This window comes from Myotis lucifugus, unplaced genomic scaffold, assembly GCF_000147115.1.
Source record: "Myotis lucifugus unplaced genomic scaffold, Myoluc2.0 scaffold_61, whole genome shotgun sequence".
NCBI lineage: Eukaryota > Metazoa > Chordata > Mammalia > Chiroptera > Vespertilionidae > Myotis > Myotis lucifugus.
In genome coordinates, this window is record NW_005871109.1 from 4,994,041 (window position 1) to 5,014,061 (window position 20,021).

General features: G+C 46.1%; 1 protein-coding gene across 2 annotated transcripts in view; it reads left to right on the top strand.

Annotated features, from left to right (window-relative positions):
* Positions 1–20,021, top strand: part of ST5 (suppression of tumorigenicity 5) — a 104,856-nt gene that overhangs the window by 50,364 nt on the left and 34,471 nt on the right. For both annotated transcript variants that reach the window (XM_023754567.1, XM_006089645.3), the window contains exons 2-3: positions 2,917–3,021; positions 18,601–19,863. In XM_023754567.1, the coding sequence (XP_023610335.1) occupies positions 2,942–3,021; positions 18,601–19,863 (1,343 nt within the window). In that variant the 5' untranslated portion in view covers positions 2,917–2,941. The remainder of the gene's footprint in view (positions 1–2,916; positions 3,022–18,600; positions 19,864–20,021) is intronic.

The following is a 20,021-nucleotide window of genomic DNA, read 5'->3' on the forward strand; positions in this document are numbered from 1 at the left end:
TTACTCCCATAAAGTATATATAGTTCAGTTGTTTTTAATATACTTACAGAATTGTGCAACCATCACCATTATCTAATTCCAGAACTTTTTTTCACCCCAAAAAGAAACCCCCCATGCTCATTTAGTCACTCCTCATTCTTCTACCCTTAACCTAACCTAAGCAACCACTGATTTACTGTCTGTCTCTATTATTCTGACATTTTTAAAAAAATGGCATCAGGGATTACCAATGTTATAGAATGTATAATGTATCAATGTACTTTATTCCTTTTTTATGTGTGAATAATATTCCATCATATGTATATACCACATTTTGTTTATACATTGGTCTGTTAATGGTCATTGGGTTGTTTTTACTTTTGGCTATTATGAATAATGCTGTTATGAACATCTGTGTACAAGTATTTGTGTGGATATAATGTTTTTATTTCTCTTGGTATATCCCTAAGAGTGGATGGTGATGGGTCTTATGGTAACTGTGTTTAATTTTTTGAGGAACACAGTGGCTGCACATTTTGAATAAAGGTTCCAGTTTCTCCACAGCCTCACTGGTACTTGTTTTTATCTGTCTTTTTACTACAGTCATCCTAGTGCGTGTGAAGTAATTCCTCGTTGTAGTTTTGATTTGTATTTCCCAATGTTCAAAATGTTGAACATTGTTTCACGTGCTTGTTGGCCAATTTTCTCTGGAAAAAATGTCTATTCAAATCCTTATCTACTTTTTAATTGAGTTATTTGTATTTCTGTCAGGTTGTAAGAGTTCTTTATATGTCCTAGATACAAGTTCCTTAGCAAATATATGACTTGCAAATAATTTCTCCTATGGGTGCCTTTTTACTTCCTTGTAGTATTTTTAATAGCACAAAGGGTTTTTTTATTTTGATATAAATCAGTTTATTTCTTTTTTATTGTTGTTGTTGCTTGTGCTTTTGGTATCACAGTGAAGAAACTGTTGCCTAATCCAGTGTTACAAGATTTACCTCAATATTTTCTTTTAGGCATTGCTTTTGTGGTTTTAACTCTTATAGTTGGGTCTGTGATCCATTTTCACTTAATTGTTTTGTATGGATGAGGTAAGGGTCCTACTATATTCTTGCACAGATGAATATCCTAGCACCATTTGTTGAAAAGCCTTTTACCCTGTTGAATTGTCTTGGCGTCCTATGGTCAACTGGTTGAAAATCAGTTGACCATAAGTGTATGGGTTTATTTCTAGACTCTCAACTCTATTCCATTGATCTCTGTTTCTTTCTTGTGTCTATACATACTGTCTTGATTGGTCTGACTTTGTAGTATGTTTTGAAATTAACAAGTCTGAGTGAGTCTTCCAACTTTATTCTTCTTCAAGATTGTTTTGGCTGCTCTCAGTCACTTACATCGCCATGAGATTTTAGGGATGCCTTGTCCGTTTCTGCAATTGATGAGTATTCGGTTCAAACTTTAGATCAGTTTGCTGAATATTACTAACTTAACAATTTTGAGTTTTTTAATTCAGGAACATGTTATGTCTTTCTATTTATGTATGTGTTATTTAATTTCAATAATGTTCAGTAGTTTGTAGTGTACAGGTTTTACGCTTCTTTTGTTAAATTTATTCCTAAGTATTTTATCCTTCTTGCTGCTATTGTTTTTCCTGGTGTTTATTTTCCTATTGTTCACTGCTAGTGTGTAGACATCAAATTGATTTTTTAAAATATTACTCTGTATCTTGCAAACTTGCTTAACTTTATATATTAGCTTAACAGTTTTTTAGTGGAATTCTTAGGATTCTCTACGTACAAAATCATACCATCTGCAAATAAGATATAATTTTACTTCTTCCTTTCTAATCTGGATGTACCCTTAAATTTTAACCTTTTTCTTCCTTTCATTATTTTAGCATAAAATAATATTCCTTAAATATATTAGGTAACTGTATATGGTACATGAATGGATAATTTTCATTTCGTAAATACTTAAATACCTAAATGTATGTTAATTTTATTCTAGTGAGTATTAGGAAAAAATACTATAGCTTATTATTTTATGGTGTTGGAGCAAATGTCACTTTATCAGAATATTCTTACCTGAACATCCTATTGAAAAGGACAGACCTTTTTTACTCTCCCTCTGTCTTGCTTCATTTTTTCCTTCATATCATTTATCATATTATGTACAAACTAGAAGCCCCTTGCAAGAGGATTCCTGCAAGAATAGGGCTTCCTCGGGCCAATCGCACTGCCAAGGCCCTTCGCCCAGGGCCGCAGACGGGGGGTCCCACCCGCCCAGGGCCGCGGGCGGGGCTTAGGCATTTATCATATTATGTACAAATGCACACTTATGTGCCACACACCTGTACCACGTGCATACTTATGTGCCACACACCTGTACCACGTGCATGCTCATCGTCTGTTTCTCCCCACCAGGATGTGAGTACGCGCTGTGAGGGCAGAGGCTTTGTTTCTTTCTTTGCTGGATGGCCGTGCCTAGGACATGGGCGCTGAGTACATATTTGTTGAATGAATGATTCATTATTTAGAACATTTTAAGAAAAGCAAGTCAATTTTGAGTTGATTCCAGAAAAATACTGGATAAGTAGTTGTTCAGGAGGTAGACCAATATGGCAAAATTTATAAAGGCTGTATGGCATGCTAGGAATTTGGGGAACTCTAACTTAAATGGGAAGAGGTACGATGGAGATGGAGTTTTTACCATTTTCTGTGAACTGGTAAGTTGTCTGTTAGACTCTTTTCCCAACCCAGATCAGGGGTCCTTTGAGGCTCCTAAGCTATAACATGTGGAATTAAATATATATGGGAAAGTGGTTCCTACCACCCGCCACAGAAACCCTCCTGGCAGTGTTGAAGGTCATCTGGAAATGTTTGAGGTGCTTTTCGCTGCCCGTGGAAACTTGGCTTATAGGCCGTGTCTTTGCAGGGCTCTGGGTTTGCAGAGAGCCGAAATGACCATGACTGCCAACAAGAATTCCAGCATCACCCACGGAGCTGGAGGCACTAAGGCCCCTCGGGGGACTCTGAGCAGGTGAGTAGGGGAGCATTGCTGGGGAAATGGGGCTCACTGGAGGGGGTCATCAAGGGCCAACCAAATGGCCTGGGTCCTGAGTAGGATCCTTGCCCAAAGGTACGTGATTATCCTCATGATTCTGACAGTCTCCAGGTGAGTAGCCTGGGCCCAGCTCTTGCTGACCATGAAGCAAAAGTAATCTCTAATGTATTTATTATTTTCTAGTTCTACAAGTCTCCATAGGAGAGAGCAAACAGGGACCGTGAAACAAACTTTGCTTTGTGCTGTTGGAGGAGCCTCGAGCTCCAGGCACGGAGCCAGCAAGCAGCAGCTGGTGTTCTTCTGGATGGATCTTTTTCCCAAAGTGGGGACAGCTGGGGGGCTGCCCCTGAGCTGGGCTGTGCTATAGGGAGGGAGGCTGACCACAATAGGGGGCAGGGGGAGGCAATTATGCACATTAGCACAAGTTCAAGCAGAAGTCCAGGTCTACAACAATTTAGGCTGGGCTGCAGACAAAGCAGCTTCGGGAATTTTAGTCAGCGGAACCTATAATCCACTTTGTTGGTTTTGTCTTCTTTTTAGAAGTGGGAATGTTGGACCATAGCAAAACCACTTTCCAAAAAGTGAGATCGCAGGGTGTTTTCTTATGCCCTCTAAACTCTTGATTACTCCTCTGTAAAATAATAATAGTGCTTATGTCACAGAGGTGCTGTGGGGACTGACATAATGTATGTCAGTGTTTAGCATAGTGTCTGGCACAAAGCCGCTCAGCTCAATAAAGGTTAGGTCCCTCCCTGGGATGGGATAAAAGCTTCCAGAGCTGGCAGGTAGATGTCCAGCGCTTGCCAGGGCTGCTCAGGTCTTGGCTAAGGCTGGATGCTGATGTCCTAGAAAAACCTCCGGGCTCCTTTATTAAAGCCACATACCTTTCATAGTCTCTTCTGCTGAATCTCAGGTGAATCTTGGCTTTTGGTACCTCCGTCACTAGAATGGACACCTAGCTGTGAGAAGGATGCTCAGCTTAGGGTGGGCTAGGGCTGTTCCTGTCTGGGCTGTGCAGTGCCGAGCTGAGTCCAGTGGGGTGCAATACCCTCAGATCTGGCCAGAGATGGTGATAGATGTTTGATTCATTTAGAGCTGGAGTCCAGATATGGTTGGTGGAATGGGGTGCAGGATATACCCCCTGGGGAGTCACTGGCATGGATGAGGCAGGAGGAGTTCCCTATACCATGCATGTAGGGTTTGGTCCCAGTGGAAATGGTCTGGGTGGGCTGTGCCAACCAAATGGAGACTGGCAGGTTCTGACTTGTTAAGTACCTAAGAGCTTGGTACTTAGACAAACAAATTGAATATTCACTCTGTGGCAACAAGACCAATAAGAACACCTTGCCTTCTGCCCACGCACCCTTTCCAACCTAGACTAGAGTTACTTGCACACTGAACTGGGAGAGGCTGAGAATGACAGGGTCCATCAACTTCTTGGGTAAAACAGATAGAAGAACTGACTTCTCCCAGGGCATGTGGTGGCCAAGGAGGAACAGGTCTAGAGCTCAGAGTCTTCGCCTCCCATTGTCTACTTCTGGGGAACCACTCTGCTGGGTTCTCACCAGTCTGGTGGCAGATGGAGACTGGGAAGTAACTACTGTTCTCGTAATGAGAGACTGTAGAGGTGAAATAAATATTATATGTGATTGTATGGTTTTATTATTAATTTTTGAAGAAATAGTATATTTAGAACCTGAATTAGAAATTACCAGACCCTTTAGCCCTGTTCATTTTTTTCTTTCTAATTTCCACACTGTGGAGGGGTAGATGCATTGTTTACATTAGTCACAAAGCAGAATCAGGGCTGCTGATGTTCCGCAGTTTCTATTTGGAATGCATATCTATGTGTTTTAAACATTTTTAGGAACTCTTTTTCTTTAGCTTCCCAGCATGCTTGCCGTCATAACAAGATGGGTGGTGTTTGTAAATATCTGAGCCTCTCATGTGCTTAAAAAAAGCCTTTTCCAGTCTCCCTTCTAAGTCTTCCCTCCCTCCCTCCCTTCCTTCCTTCCTTCCTTCCTTCCTTCCTTCCTTCCTTCCTTCCTTCCTTCCTTCCGTAGCATTTCCACTTCCTTCCTTCCCTCCCTCCCTTCCCCCCCGCTCCTTTCCGGGGCTTTTGGTGTGAAGTGGAGTCGTAGGCCGCTGTGGCTAGCTAGCTAGCTACACGCTTCTCTCAAAATGACAGGAGGTGTCATTTTGAAATTGCCATCTGATGGTTTCTCTGGCTGCCTTCACCCCCAGCCTCTTGGGGGGGTGTTCTTTGGTCTGTAGGGCAGTAAGTCACTAGTTCATTGAGGAAGTTATTGCCAGTGAACCCCGAGGGCTTTCCTCCTATGTGCCAGGCTCTTGGTAGACAGTAGGGGACAAAGAGGGATGATCCATTCTCTTTCCTCAAAGAATTTACAGCTTGGATTGGTGACCTTGGCACCTGACTTTCTTAGTTTGACCTTTCAGTAACCTGGGGCCCTTTTATCATTGCCAGCCCAGGAGGCCCAGTGGGAAAAGACTCCCTGGTGTGACCGACAGAAACTTTGATTGGGGAGTGCAGGGGTCCTAGGGCCTTGGGCCTTTGACTCCCAGGCTGCCTTGGGGACCTCTACCTCATGCACATGGAAGCAGAGGAACCCAATGTACTCACAGGCATTTATATCTAGATTTGGGGACAGAGTGTCCTCTGGGGCATGGGAAGCTGGTGTAAGGCTGATGGGACCCTGTGGAAAGTCAATATATGTATTTGCAAGGCTGTGTCCTTAATTTGGATCAGACTTCACCTGGTGCTACAACTAAGCCGATATTGGTTAAAGACCATGAATTCCATCCCATTATTAGGTTTCTATGGGTGTTTTGCTAATTTATATTCTTTCTTTTCCTTTGTAAGCTCAGTCTTGATTTGGCAAGATATACACGAAGGAGGTGGAACTCTAACTAAGCCTTTTCATTTGACCACCAAAGTTTTGTTCTTTGCTCTGTTTTGGTCTCTTGGAGTAAGTTTCCCTTTCTCTTTGTTGATGAGGATTCACCCCTAGTTGCCAGATACGCCCTCCCCACAGCTGTTCCTCCTCCAGCTCAGAAGATTTGGTTGCATCCAATTCTGGGTGTGGGAGGGGGCATTCTCAAAGCTCCTCTGAATTCCAGAGGTCAGGCTTTCTGATGATGGTGCTGATGAGCTGGGGTGGACTGGAAGCAGCTTGGTGCCTTGCAAACAAGGAAGTGTTATGTTTATAGCGAATTCAGCCACCTAGCTGGTGTGCACTTTGCCAGTTGCTCTCAGGAGACTTCACATGTGCTGTAAGACCTGGCGGGCCTCAGGCGCTGCTCTCAGCAGACTTGTGATGCCTGTTGATTTCCTGAACAGCTTCTTCACTGTGAAACTCCAGCACCTGGGTCATTGCGACTTCCAGCAAAGGCTACTACTGTGCTGAGTCCTCGTAGTACATTCCTAATGGGTCTTGTTAACTTTGAACTCCCTTTCCATTCAGTCCATAGATGCTAAGAAAGGCAGAGCTGAAAAGGAACCTTAGAGTTCATTCAATCTAATCCACCCAGATTGGGAAACAGATGCAGAGAAGGTACTCCCCAAGGATACAAAGCTAATGGGAGGAAGAACTTAAGGCCAGCTTGCTTGAGTCTAATTTTTAACACTCCATTCACCTCCCTGTGAACATTATTGGGAGCTCCCTGCTCAAAAACTACTGTTGTCCATGATACGGTGGAACTTGGCCTGGCTTGTGAGGTTTTCATGAAAAGCTCTGGTCTTTCTTTCTACCTTTCTTACTGCTCTCTAATGCAAACCTTACGTTCCTGCCAGTCTGGATGCAAACAGTGTTAGTTCTGTCCCTCCCAGTGCTTTTCCTGATCTCCCATTAGGAAGGGTTCCTCTCCCTCAGAGTTCGCTCCTAGAGCCCTCAGATTGGAGTCTGCAAGTGGCACTTATCAAATAGGGCCTCATATAGTGGGTGTCTGTGTGGGTCTCATTTCCCAACTCCACTGGAACTCCTTGCAGGCACAGCAATACTCTTTTGGAATGTTAGAGTTGGAGGGGAATCTTGGGATTCTTTGGGCTCAGTTGCTTGATGTTACATATGAGGAAGTTAAAGCCCACGTAGCTAATTGACGGTGGAACCATAATTTCAACTCACATGTGCAGGTTTCTGTGCAAAGGAGGCCTTAGTTGGTGATATGGTGAAGTCCAGAGAGGTCTTGAGACCCCACTGCCAAAGTGGGTACAGATTTGAACCCTGTGCCTTCGATTTCAGGAAGAGGGTAAGAGCTTACAGGGAAGAAACATCTCCTGAGAATAGCGACTGTGGGTAGAAGATAGTATTGCAGAGCCTGTCCTGGCCATGGCAGACCATCCCTCAGGAGGATCCGTGGCCTTAGTTCCCTTGTTTCCTAAGATGCTTCCTAACAATCCCAGCATGATGTCATCAGCATTAGTTGGTTATTTACTGTTGCATAACAAACACCCCTAAACTAAGGGTGGCTTAAACACTAGTGCCTTAAAACATTGTGTTAGTGGCTTAAAACAGTCATTTATTTTGCTATAAATTGCAGTTTGGGTAGGGACATTAGGGAAGGCTCATCTCTGTTTCTTGCAGCATCAGTTGGGGTGGTTTGAAGGTGGGGGTGACCCGTGGCTAAGGGGCTGGAACATCTGAAGGCTTGTTCGCTTACAGCTCTGACTGTGGGTCCTGGCAGTCAGGTGGGACCTCAGCTGGGGAGCACCTATGTGTGGCTCTGCATTTGGCTGCTGCTTTCACAGCATGACGTCAGGGTTCTACGAGTGAGCATCTCAGGAGAACACGTCAGAAATGTATGGCCTTTTAGTGACCTAGCCTCAGAGTTGCATAGTGTCTTTTCTATTTTACTCTGTTAATTAAGGCAATAACACAGGTCTGCCTAAGTTCAAGGTAAAGAGCCCCACCACATTACTGTGTGTATGTGTGTGAGTGTGTGTGTGTGTCCACACCACTAAGTAATTCTCCTACATTGGCTGGGTGTCCTACAATGCAACTCAGTTCTGACACAATCTAACATCAGCTAAGGGCTCAGTCCCATAAGACTGCCTTCCACTCCAGGTGCTTATCACAAACCCAAGTTGTCACTTGTGCTTCTGACTGACTGACTATAAATCAGAGGCTGCCATAAGCCCTCTTGCCCCTTCTTGGGCTTAATTTTCTAGAGCAGCTCACAGAACTCAGAAAACTGTTTTCTCACTAGATTACCAGTTTATTACAAAGGACATAGTAAAGGATAGGAATCAACAACCAGATGAAGAGGTCCCTAGGGCCAAGTCCCAAACAGGGAACGTCTGTCCGCCTGGAGCTTGGGCCGGTATGGAAGCATTCTGACTCACCCACTCCAAGCTCTCTGCCTTATCCTTTGGGGTTGCTACAGAAGCTTGATTACCTAGGCATGATTGATGAAATCACTGCCATTGGCCATTGATTCAACCTCCAGCTCTTCTCTCCTCCCCAGAGGTAAGGGTGTGTGACTGAAAGTTTCAACCCTCCCATCACAAGGTTGGTTCTCCTGGAAATCAGCTCCCAACCTTAGAGGGGGTTCCAAAAGCCACCTCATTAACATAACAAAAGACACCTTGATCCCTGTCACCCCTTAGGAAATCACAAGGAGCTCTGTGCCAAAATGGGGTAAATATTTATTGTAAATCACACGAGGAGACGGACAGTAGTTGCTACTTGATGAGAGGAGCATCAGCATCGCACTGAGAAGGGCATGTGAGATGGAATATGTTGTGGTCGCTGTCTGCCACAACTGGAAATCAGCTCCCAACCTTAGAGGGGGTTCCAAAAGCCACCTCATTAACATAACAAAAGACACCTTGATCCCTGTCACCCCTTAGGAAATCACAAGGAGCTCTGTGTCAAAATGGGGTAAATATTTATTGTAAATCACACAAGGAGACGGACAGTAGTTGCTACTTGATGAGAGGAGCATCAGCATCGCACTGAGAAGGGCATGTGAGATGGAATATGTTGTGGTCACTGTCTGCCACAAGTCTGCTTTCTGGTCACAAAAATTCACATCCTTCCTAAATGCAGAATACACTCACTCTCTCCCTTAAGACCCCAAGTCTCACCCTGTTAGTGGCATCAGCTTGCATCTAGGATCTTGCTCTCTAAACCCAGTTCAGGCACCCGGCGACTCTGGGTGCTGTCTTTCTTAGTGTGTGCAGATCTGAGGGCTGTCCTTGTTGATGTGAGGACTTAGACACTTATTCTAGCTGCCGGCAGCAAAAGAGAAAAGAGGTGAGCTAAAAACAGGGAGCTGCTCTGTTTTCAAACAAAATTTAAAGGAAACATAAATGAGAAAGGGCTTTCTGGATTAGAAAATAGAACTTGTTTCATTCACGTTCTCTCTATACAGGAAAGAATTCTCATATTAAGAAATGGCTTCTATGTAAAAAAAACAAAACTTGCCATTTGCAGCAAAGAAATAAGTTAGTCAGAGAAAGACAAATACCATATGATTTCACTTATATGTGGAATCGAAAGAACAAAATAAACGAACAGACAACATTGAAACAGACTCATAGACACAGTGAGCGACAGGTGGTTGCCAGAAGGGAGGGAGGTTGGGGAATTGAGTGAAAGAGGTGAAGGGATTAAGAAGAACAAATTGGCAGTTACAAAATAGTCACAGGGATGTAAAGTACAGCACAGGGAATATAGTCAATAATATTGTAATAACTATACGTGGAGCTGGGTGGGTACCGGGAACATCAGGGGGAGCACTGTAAAGTATATGATTATCTAACCACTATGCTGTACACCTGAAACTAGTACAAAATAATACTGAAAGTGTATTGTAATTAAAAAAAGAAAAAGAAGTAGCTTCCAGATTAGGGTGACAGTTTTATAGTGTGTGAGTGTATTTGTGTGTGTGTGAACGCATCACACTGTACACTTTAAATTGCACAGTTTATTGTGCTTTAATTATCCCTCAATAAATCTTCTTTTAAAATCTAGAGTGGGGCTGAAAGATCCTTTGTCAAGACCTAAAAAACATTTAAAGTGTTGCCTCATAGACTCTCACAGGCAGACAAAGGCTTTCTAAGGGGTATAAGGGTGTGCTTCGCAGATCCCTTGTAAAAACAAGGCCTCTAAGACTCTTAAGAGCTGTAGTCAGAATACCTGCGTGTGCCCTCCCCACATGGCCTGGGCTTCCTCACAGCAGGGGAGACGGGAACAGAAGCTGCTGGTTACTTGAGGTCTGGGCCTGAGAAGTGGCACAGATTCATTTCTGCTCCATTCTATTGGCCAAATCATCACAGGGCCTGGATTCCACAGACAGGAGACGTGTCAAGGAACTTGGGGACCATGTTTTAAAACCATCTCCAGTGTCTTTAGCATGATTTCCTGGAACTCCCACTCTTGCTTTGCCTAGTGCCTGGTTGTGCTTTATGCAGTACAGTAGTCCCGTCTTTACTGGACTAGGGCAGTGGTCGGCAAACTGCGGTTCGGCAAACCGTGGCTCGCGAGCCACATGCGGCTCTTTGGCCCCTTGAGTGTGGCTCTTCCACAAAATACCGGCTCTTCCACAAAATACCGACTTCTGCGCATGGGCCATGAAGTTTCAATCGCACTGTACGTGCGTGCCCGCACGTGGTATTTTGTGGAAGAGCCACACTCAAGGGGCCAAAGAGCCACATGTGGATCATGAGCCTCGGTTTTGCCGACCATGGGACTAGGGCATTGGGATGTTCCTATAAGGCAGTGATTCCCAAAGTGGGCGCTACCGCCCCCTGGTGGGCGCTGCAGCCATCCAAGGGGGCGGTGATGGCCACAGGTGCATTTGTTTTAACTTTTTTTGTATTACCTTTCTATTCTGAGTTCAATAAATAGTTTCATAATTTCAAACTTCAATGTTTCTAATTTACACCTTTCTTTACTATATTTTACGAAAAAGGTAGAAACATTAATACATATATCTTTCTGTTTAATTGCAATTAAAATTAAAAAAAAAATAATTTCCAGGGGGCACTGAGTAATATTTTTTCTGGAAAGGGGGTGGTAGGCCAAATAAGTTTGGGAACCACTGCTATAAGGCATCATAGTTGGCCTGCCTCCGAGACGGTAAATTCTTTATGTTGATTGTTGCTATTTCTTAGAGGACGTGGGGTTCTCACCGAGAGAAGAGCTCACCCACCCATCCTCTTTGCGCTTCCCTTGTGGGCAGGCAGGGAAGGCTTTGGTGGATTCTTAGATGAGCTTTCTGGAGGTGAAAAGGTGACTCAGTTTCTGCTCTGATCCTAGTTAGCTACCATTCTACTTACCCCAACAAGCTGAGACTGACCTCAAGAGCCTGTATGTGGTGGCCCAGGTGTAGCCCCACTTGCAGGGAGATGCTGTCCTGGGCCCTGTTGCGGCCATCCACCATTTGAGATGACGTTGCTCTGGGAGCAGGAAGGCGAGGTTGTGAGTGTCCCCCAGTCCTTTGGCTTTGTATCGGGACTGTCCCAGAGTGGGATGTCAGGGGGAGTTACAGAGCTGAGCCTCTGCTCTGGCCTGGGGAACAAACTTCGGGCTTACTGGTGGGACTCAGGCAGCCTTCCTCCCTTTTCTCCTGTGGGAATGCCCTCTCCAAAGTTGGGGCAGCTGGTGAGTGGTAGGCAGATGTTGATATCCATTGGGCCAATAGGACCCACCTTAGTTGAGCAGCCTAGAATGGTGAGTGGCCAGCTCTCCGGACTTTCATTTGGAAGCAAGCTAGATACCCACTTAGTAGGGACTAAGCACATTGGAAGCTGGGCCTCTGTAACCTTAACCTGCAAACAGACTCACTTTATGGCACCCACAGCCCATCCTGATGTCCCTGGGCTATTTTCTGCACTCCCCAGAACCTTCCCCAGCTGACCCCAACTTGGTCCTCTTCCTGATACTGACACTTTCAGAATCCCTGTGGCCAGAACATGCTGAGTTCGGAATTGTCTTGACATCAAGGACTAACGATAGCCTTTCCTCCAAAAAGCACTTGACAATAGAGGGGGCATCCCTTGACATCAGTGCTTCCTGCTATGTTACTTGACAATGGCCCAGGTAACTAACCCAAGGGTTGAGTCGTGTTCTTGTGAAATAATACTCTCACTTTCTGTCTATGCGCACACAAAAAGCAAATTTGTTTTTCTAACCTTAGTTCATACCCTTTCTACCTACCCACTTATCTTACGCATTTGTCTCTGTGTGTTCATGCTCCTCTGTTTCTTTTAAATTTCCTTTACATTCTCCCCCCTTTCATCTGTTTGTCTTGCTCCCTCCTGCAATGTTGGTTTTGGCCAGTCGTGTATTGCAGTGTTGGCATCCACGCCTGCGCTGAGCAGCATGACTGGCTGCCTGCTGGCAAGGCATGAGTGCCCAGTTCCACAATTTCTGCCTCCCTAGCGGCAAGTTCTGGGATTTCAACATAAAGAAGGGGAGAAATGATAAGAGTGGAGTCTTAGGTGTCTTTCAGCCTCTTTGTACTTTTCTTTCATATTTCTTCTACTTTCCTGCAATTATTTATAGTGCCCAGACACTTTTAAAATTTATATACCCGGCTAATATATCAGGATACTCAGGGCAAGTGTTTTAAAAACAAAAAACAAAAAGCCCAGCTGGCATGGCTCAGTGGTTGAGCATTGACCTATGAACCAGGAGGTCACAGTTCGATGCCCGGGTTGTGGGCCCGATCCCCAGTGTGGGATGTGCAGGAGGCAGCCGATCAATGATTCTCTCTCATCATTGATGTTTCTCTCTCCCTCTCCTTTCCTCTCTGAAATCAATAAAAATATATTTTTTAAAAAAGAGCAAGTGTTTTCCCCCTGATTTATAGATACAGAACCTGAGGCTCAGAGAATTTTTAGGTGACTTGCCCATGAAACCCCCAGGAAATAATGGAACCAGGACCAGAGGAGAACCCAGGTCTCTAGACTCTTGGCCCAGTCTCTGGTTTCTGCCTTATGAGGGATGGCTTTGGGGACTGATGGCCACACTGGTTTGCTCTCAGTGCTTTGTGTACCTTCCTGTGTTGTTCTTCAGGTCACATGGTACGAAGAAGGGGGCTAGGAAGCCTGGGAACAGTGCCTTAGGCGGGCAGGCTTTAACCATTTGTTTTTATTCATTCATTTCGTCATTCAACACAAATAATTAATTCCTACTGAATCCTACCTGCAGTGCAAAGAACAGGGAATATCAAAATTATCAAGACACTACCTAGTAAGGGAGGCAGGTGAGGAAACAATGAACTGTTACCATAATGGACATTTTTCCAGGCACAGTGGAGGCATCAACAATTGTCCATCTCCACCTGGGTGAGGGGGGTAGGGTGAAGAGAGAGTCCATGGAGGAACTACAGAGATGTGCAGTGGACAGGCCGTCATTCCAGGCACAGGAAACAGAATGTGTGGAGGCCTGGAGGTGTGAAAAGCAAGGAGTTTGTGTGGCTAAGGTGGGACGCAGGTTTGTATTGAAGAAAAGACAGTAAGAGATGACAAAGGAAAACAGGTGGTGACCAGATTAAGGGGGCCCTCCCCATCCATGCCAGTGAATTTGCATTTCATTCTGTAGAGAATGGGGAGTTGTAAGCATGTTGAGCTTTGCATTTTATAAAAATGTCAGAAGATGAGAGGATGGACTTGAACTGGGTTAAGATAGAAGGCAGAGAGGGAACTTAAGAGACTGTTTTAATAGTCTTGGTGAGAGATAAGATCTGAACCAAGGAAGTAGCTGGAGCAGTGGGGGTGGGAGGTGGGGGCAGATCTGAGAGATGTGAGGATGTAGAATTGATATGGTTTAGTCATCAAGTAGGTCAGTGTTTTTGGGGAGGAAGCTGGATCCAGATGCTTGAAAAAAGAACAAATGTGGACCTTTCCTGTGTGGAATTGTTGTAATGTACCCTGCGAATCACAGAAGGACGCCTCAAGAAGTCGAATTAAAGAGTCATATTTATTGCAATCCGGGACTATGAGGGGCCATTCCCCAAATCTCATAGTCACAAGATGGTCGAAAAACCAGGTTTATGTAGGCAAAAATCACAAAGGTATTGATTACATCCCAGGGTTTGGAATGAGGAACCTGGTTCGAAAAAAAACAGTTTATAGAGGCAGAATTAAGCATGTTAATTACAGTTTTGGGTATCGAGGTCACTGAATTGACAGAAACACATTATCTAGAGCCCTCGGGTCTAGAATGAGGAACCTGGATTAAACTTAGGCATGTTATCTAAATTACAGTTTTGGGTCTCCGGAACACTGAGTCAACAGGGACACATTAACTGGAGCCCTCTGACCTTGGGATAACTGTGCTGTCCTTCCCAGGTAAAGGAAAATGTGCTTTCTAAGACCAGTATGACCACTACAGATGGGATTTCACATTACAATCAATTAGGGTATTCAGTCAAATGGGATGATTTATATAATTCAGAAAATCAAAATAACGTTTCTATTGTTAAGCCAAACAGCAGGGTTAGAGTTAAACTACAGTTTCTACCTGAGATGATTGCTACCATACTTCAGAATGAGTTGGAAATACATGCAGCAGTAAGAATCGGGGGCGAAGGAAGCATAAAGAGCCTAGGGATGAGACCATGTGAGGAGACACTCAGCCCAAGCTGGATGGGACGTGGCCGAGGGAGGCTTGGGGGTGGGGCAGGCCAATTATACACAAGCCTGGCCTCTCCCACCTGCGTCATTTTACTATTGCATTGTAGCAAACCACCCGAAAACATAGTGGCTTAGAACAATTGATTTTTTTTCTCACATTTCTGTGCATTCACTGGCCAGTTCCTCTCCAGGTTTCCCCTGGGCTCACTCATTAGCTGGGTTCATTTGGGTCCAAGATGACCTCACTCATGTGTCCGGCTCACATGGTGGCTGGCTGTTGGCTGGGGTACCTTGATTATGCTCCACGTGGACTCTCATCCTCTAAAAGGCTAGCCGGACCTCCTTACGTGACAGTCTCCGGGCAGCATGCCAAGCGTGTGAAGGGGGAAACTGCAAGTCCACTTGAGACCTCAGGTTTGGAACTCACAGTTTAATTTCCACCACATCCTATTGGTCAAAGCGAATCACAAGATCAGTCTAGATTCAAGGGGCAGGAAAACAGATTCCTCCTTTTGTTAGCATGAGCTGCAAAGAGTTTATGGCTATATTTAGTTCATTCCCTTTCCCTCCCACTATGAACAGTTAGAATCTAAGGACAGAGAGGCACGCTGCTTGAAAAAGTTTGCCAAGCGATTATTCTGAATAGCCAGCTCCTTGTTAATATTAGTCATTACCAAGCGAAGATTGAGTGCTATGTGTTAGCCACTGATCCAACACTTGACGTGTGTTGTCTCTATTCCTTACAACAATCCTCTGAGATACGTTCTTTTAACCTCCATTTGACAGATAAAAAACCAGAAGTTTAGAGAGATTAGGTTGTTTGCTCAAAGTCAGTACCTTGTCAAAGGCCATGATGTACTTACCCTCTGCTGAGAACAACTGGCTTAGTGTAACCTGCTGAGAAACTCAGTATGTCCAAGTGAGTTACAGTGTATGACACGTTTCCATCCATAGTCTCATTTGCCCATTATGACAACCCAGGGATGAATTAGCTCGATTTTGAGGAATTAAAACTGGAAGCTCAGAGAGAGGGAGTGGCTTTGCCCATGCTCACATTCCTGATAAGGGGTAGAATCAGAAACATGGAGGGAAGGGCAGGGCCTTATCTGTATTGCTGACAAATTCATCCCTAGGACCTTGGAGTGAGTGAATGCTGCCTTCTGTGCAGTGAAAGCCTGTGTGGGGAGGCTGGGCCAGGAGCACGTGAAGCTCTGGGCCTCAGATCAGCAGGGACCAGCACCTATAAAGGAAAAGGCCAGTCTCTTCTCTGTTTTATCCTTCATGACAGGAGAGAAACGAAACCTCAGGTAAAGCAGGCTAGGCATTGAGAGAATTTCTTAACTTGGGATTTCTCCATGCTGAAACTGCCGGGGAAGTTAAGAATGATTCTTTCTGAAAGCATGCTGGAATTAGACAGACCGGAGGTCATTGCCATTTTTTCTGCCACCCCACCTTTCCATAAATAACAGTAGCTTTATGGACTGGTGGATTCTTACCTTGGGGTTTGAACAGACATATCCCTAAGGGAGCCTATGTTAGCATGTCTGGAGAGATGACCATACGTAATCTGAAAAGGCTTCCTAAGAGATTCTGAGTCTCATTAGGTGCCTGTCATCTCCCACTAGATTTGAAGCTTCACTTGGACATGATTTTTTGTCTCTTATTTATCCTTGTATCTAGCTCCAAGAGCAGGGCTTGGCACTAAATATTTGTTGGATGAAAAAAAACAAAGGATAAAGTTATCCTATTAAAGGCATCTTCTTGAACTGAGGTTAACTGAAACATAAAGTCCTTGGTGTCGCCCGGACACTCATTGGCTTGCTGGGCTGGACTGATGACCTTTGCATCCGGGGTTCTGTAGAATAAGTGAGGGACCTAAGGCCTTTCTCATTGTGATGAGGTTGGGATCTCCCCAGGCTCAAGCCTGGCACATTGCCCTGCAGCTCCCTACTCTAGGGAGCACTGAGGCTTATTCTGTTCACACCTCCTTGCTGAGCAGAGTCTCTTTGGTCATCAGCTTGGCTAGCACCGAATTTCTCTCAGCTGTGCCCATGTACACGTGGGATGGCTCTTGTTTGACTTGCCCTTTTAAAAACAACTTGAGCATGTTGAGGTTTCCTGTTGATCGGGGGCAGCCAGAGGCTATGACCCAACAGGGAATTGTCGGCCAATCCTGACTCACTCAAGCTCCAGTTTTCTGTGTGTGAGCAAGCAGTGACAGCAGCCTGGCTCAGGGGCAGCTGGCTGCCGTCCTGTGACTGGCATGGCACTCGAGCCTGGGAGGCTGGACTGCCCAGCTTCAAGGGTCATGGCATTAGGATCAGGTGGGCCTTTGGAGCTTGCAGTATTAGCAAAACCCTGCTGGCTTTGAGCGAAGACTGTTTGGGAAGAATTCTGAAAGTTGACAACGATTACCCAAGTAGACAACTAGAAAAGTACGCCGAAAAGGAAGTATGCTCATGGTTCTCTTCAATAAGCTCACTTTTACCTTTTTTGAAAAAAAAATTTTTAATTGATTTTTAGAGGGAGAGAGTGAAACATCGATGTGAGAGCAGAACATCAATTGGCTGCCTTTGACATGGAACGGCTGCCTTCTGCATGCCCCTTACCAGGGGTATGAGTCTACAACCCGGGCATGTGTCCTGACTGAGAATCAAACCAGCAACCTTTTGGTACATGGAATGATGTCCAACCAACTGAGCCACACCGGTCAGAGCCACCTTTGCCTTTTTCTTTATTTATTTATCATTCACTGAGTACCTTCCAGATACTACGTATGGGCTCCTCCACCTGGAAGAAATCATGGTCTAGTAAGGAAGACCAAGAGGTCCTCTGATACTTACAAATGCTGCATTCAGGACAGGGTTGTGCCCACTGCTGAGCGAGTGTCTGCTGAGCTCCATCTGGGGGCCTGGATGGTTCACGAAGGTGGCAGGGGCCATTGCTTCCTCTTTAGAGAGGCAGCTTAGTGTAGTGTGAGTTCATGTCGTGGCTTTATCACCTGCCAGCTGAGTGATCTTGAATGAGACAGTCTTTCTATGCCTTAGTGTTTTTCATTGTAACATGAGTATAATAAGTGATAATAACCCTATAGAATTTTCATGAAGATTAAATGAGTTAATCTATGCAAAAGCATTTATTTAGAACGATTCCTGATATTTGCTAAGATCTGTGTGTGGATTGGGAGCTGGGAAGTGGACGGTGCTTGTCTGATGGGCTGCCACTGCTGGGGAGGAGCTGGGGGGTGTCCTCCCCTCCTCATTAGCCTCCTCATTGAGAGCGGAAAAGACTCTTTCTCCAGGGGCCTTTCTGATCCTGTTGAGACCTTCAGGGATCCGAACTCTGATGGAGACCCAAGCTGAGGAGCAGTATCTGTGTCCAGTAGCAGACATCTCAGGGGAGATGGGGGCTTGTTAAGGAGACACATCAAAGGGCTGGAGTGTATATTTGGGGGTAACTTCAGGAACTGTTGGCTGGAGCTGCTTTGTGCCAGCTCATGAGGACCCATCATTAGCATCACTTCCCAGCTCCTCACTCAGTGACATCACCCTGATAACCTGGAATCAGCCTTAGTAGGAATATTTATACTGTGGAACCTGGCAAGTGCTACAAATCTGTGCTCTCTCCCCAGAGAGCGATTGTTAATTTAGCAGCACACCACTGGTCTTTCTGTCTCTAGTTGGCAGATGTGAACTCCCGGGATGCTCTTGCCGTCACAGAACCGGCTTCTGCTGCAGGCAGTCCCGGGGCCTCTGGGGTTGACTTGGGCAGAGGGGCCTGCTGTTGGCCAGGAGTCGCTCTTTCCCTGAGGACAGCTGCGAAGGTGCATTACTTGAATCGAATGCTTTTGAGAGTCTCACAGGAAGGAGCCACTGAGCTCTCCGGGATTAAAACACGATGCCTCTGGCGGTCAGGCCTCTCACTGCCGTTTTCTCTTCTTTTTCTTGCCCTAGGTCTCAGTCAGTCTCTCCACCTCCAGTTCTCTCCCCACCAAGGAGTCCCATCTACCCCCTCAGTGATAGTGAAACGGCAGCCTGCAGGTACCCCAGCCGCTCCAGCTCCCGCCTGCTCCTCAAGGACTGGCACCCCCGTGAGCCTTCACCTCCAAACCCTCAGGCTTCCTCCCCAGACACTTCTTCACCACCCATTTGTCCCCTCAAGGCCACCAGCTTCAGTTATTTGGACGGAAGCCCTTCAGTGTGCAAGAGAGAGGACCAGAAGGAGAATGTGCCGGGGACAGGCCAGGATGTAGAGGGAGTAGCTGCTTGCCTCCCCCTTGCCCACAGCACTCCGTCCCTGGGGTCAGCCTCCAACCCACGGAGCATCTTTCAGAACCGCACTGGCACCCGTGCCCACAGCCTGGGCATCCGGGAGAAGATTTCAGCATGGGAGGGTCGCCGAGAGACTTTGCCCAGGATGAGCACGTGTGGAGAGAAGCGGGAGGGCTCTGGGGGCGAGTGGGCGGTCAGTGAGGGCTGCCCCAGTGTGGGCTGTCCCAGCGTCGTGCCGTCCCCCTGCAGCTCAGAAAAGACCTTTGATTTCAAGGGCCTCCGGAGGATGAGCAGGACCTTCTCCGAGTGTTCCTACCCTGAGACCGAGGAGGAAGGAGAGGCACTCCCTGTCCGGGACTCTTTCTACCGGCTGGAGAAATGGCCAGGCCGGGGTGAGCCCAGTGCCTTCCTCAGGGGGCACGGCAGCAGGAAGGAGAGCTCAGCAGTGCTGAGTCGCATCCAGAAAATTGAACAGGCCCTGAAGGAGCAGCCAGGCCGGGGGCTCCCCCAGCTCCCCAGCAGCTGCTACAGTGTAGACCGAGGAAGAAGGAAGACTGGGACCTTGGGCACCTTGGAGGAACTGACGGGGAGCGCGAATGTGAGCGCTGGCAGCCGGGCAAGAGGACTGGCTGGAGTTGGAGGGGAGGCGGGCCCACCCCTAGAGAGGGAAGGCAGTGGCTCCACAAAGCCAGGGACCCCGGGAAATAGCCCAAGTTCCCAGCTGCTGCCATCGAAGAGCTCCCCTGATTCCGCTGTGAATCCTGTCCCCAAACCCAAGCGCACCTTTGAATATGAGGCTGACAAGAACCCTAAGAGTAAGCCAAGCAATGGTCTACCTCCTTCGCCCTCACCTGCTGCTCCACCTCCCCTGCCCTCCACCCCAGCCCCACCAGTCACCCGGAGACCCAAGAAGGACATGCGTGGTCACCGCAAGTCCCAGAGCAGGTAACGCATGGTCCTGGCATGATGGCTTTCTTTCCAATGGAGGATGCAAAAGCAGATTGTAGTCAGGGTCAAAGTCAGTCGTGATTTTATAAGTTCTGAAGCATCAGATGATTGTCAGGTGGTAACCTGAGCTAGCAGAAAAAGAGATTGTTCTACTC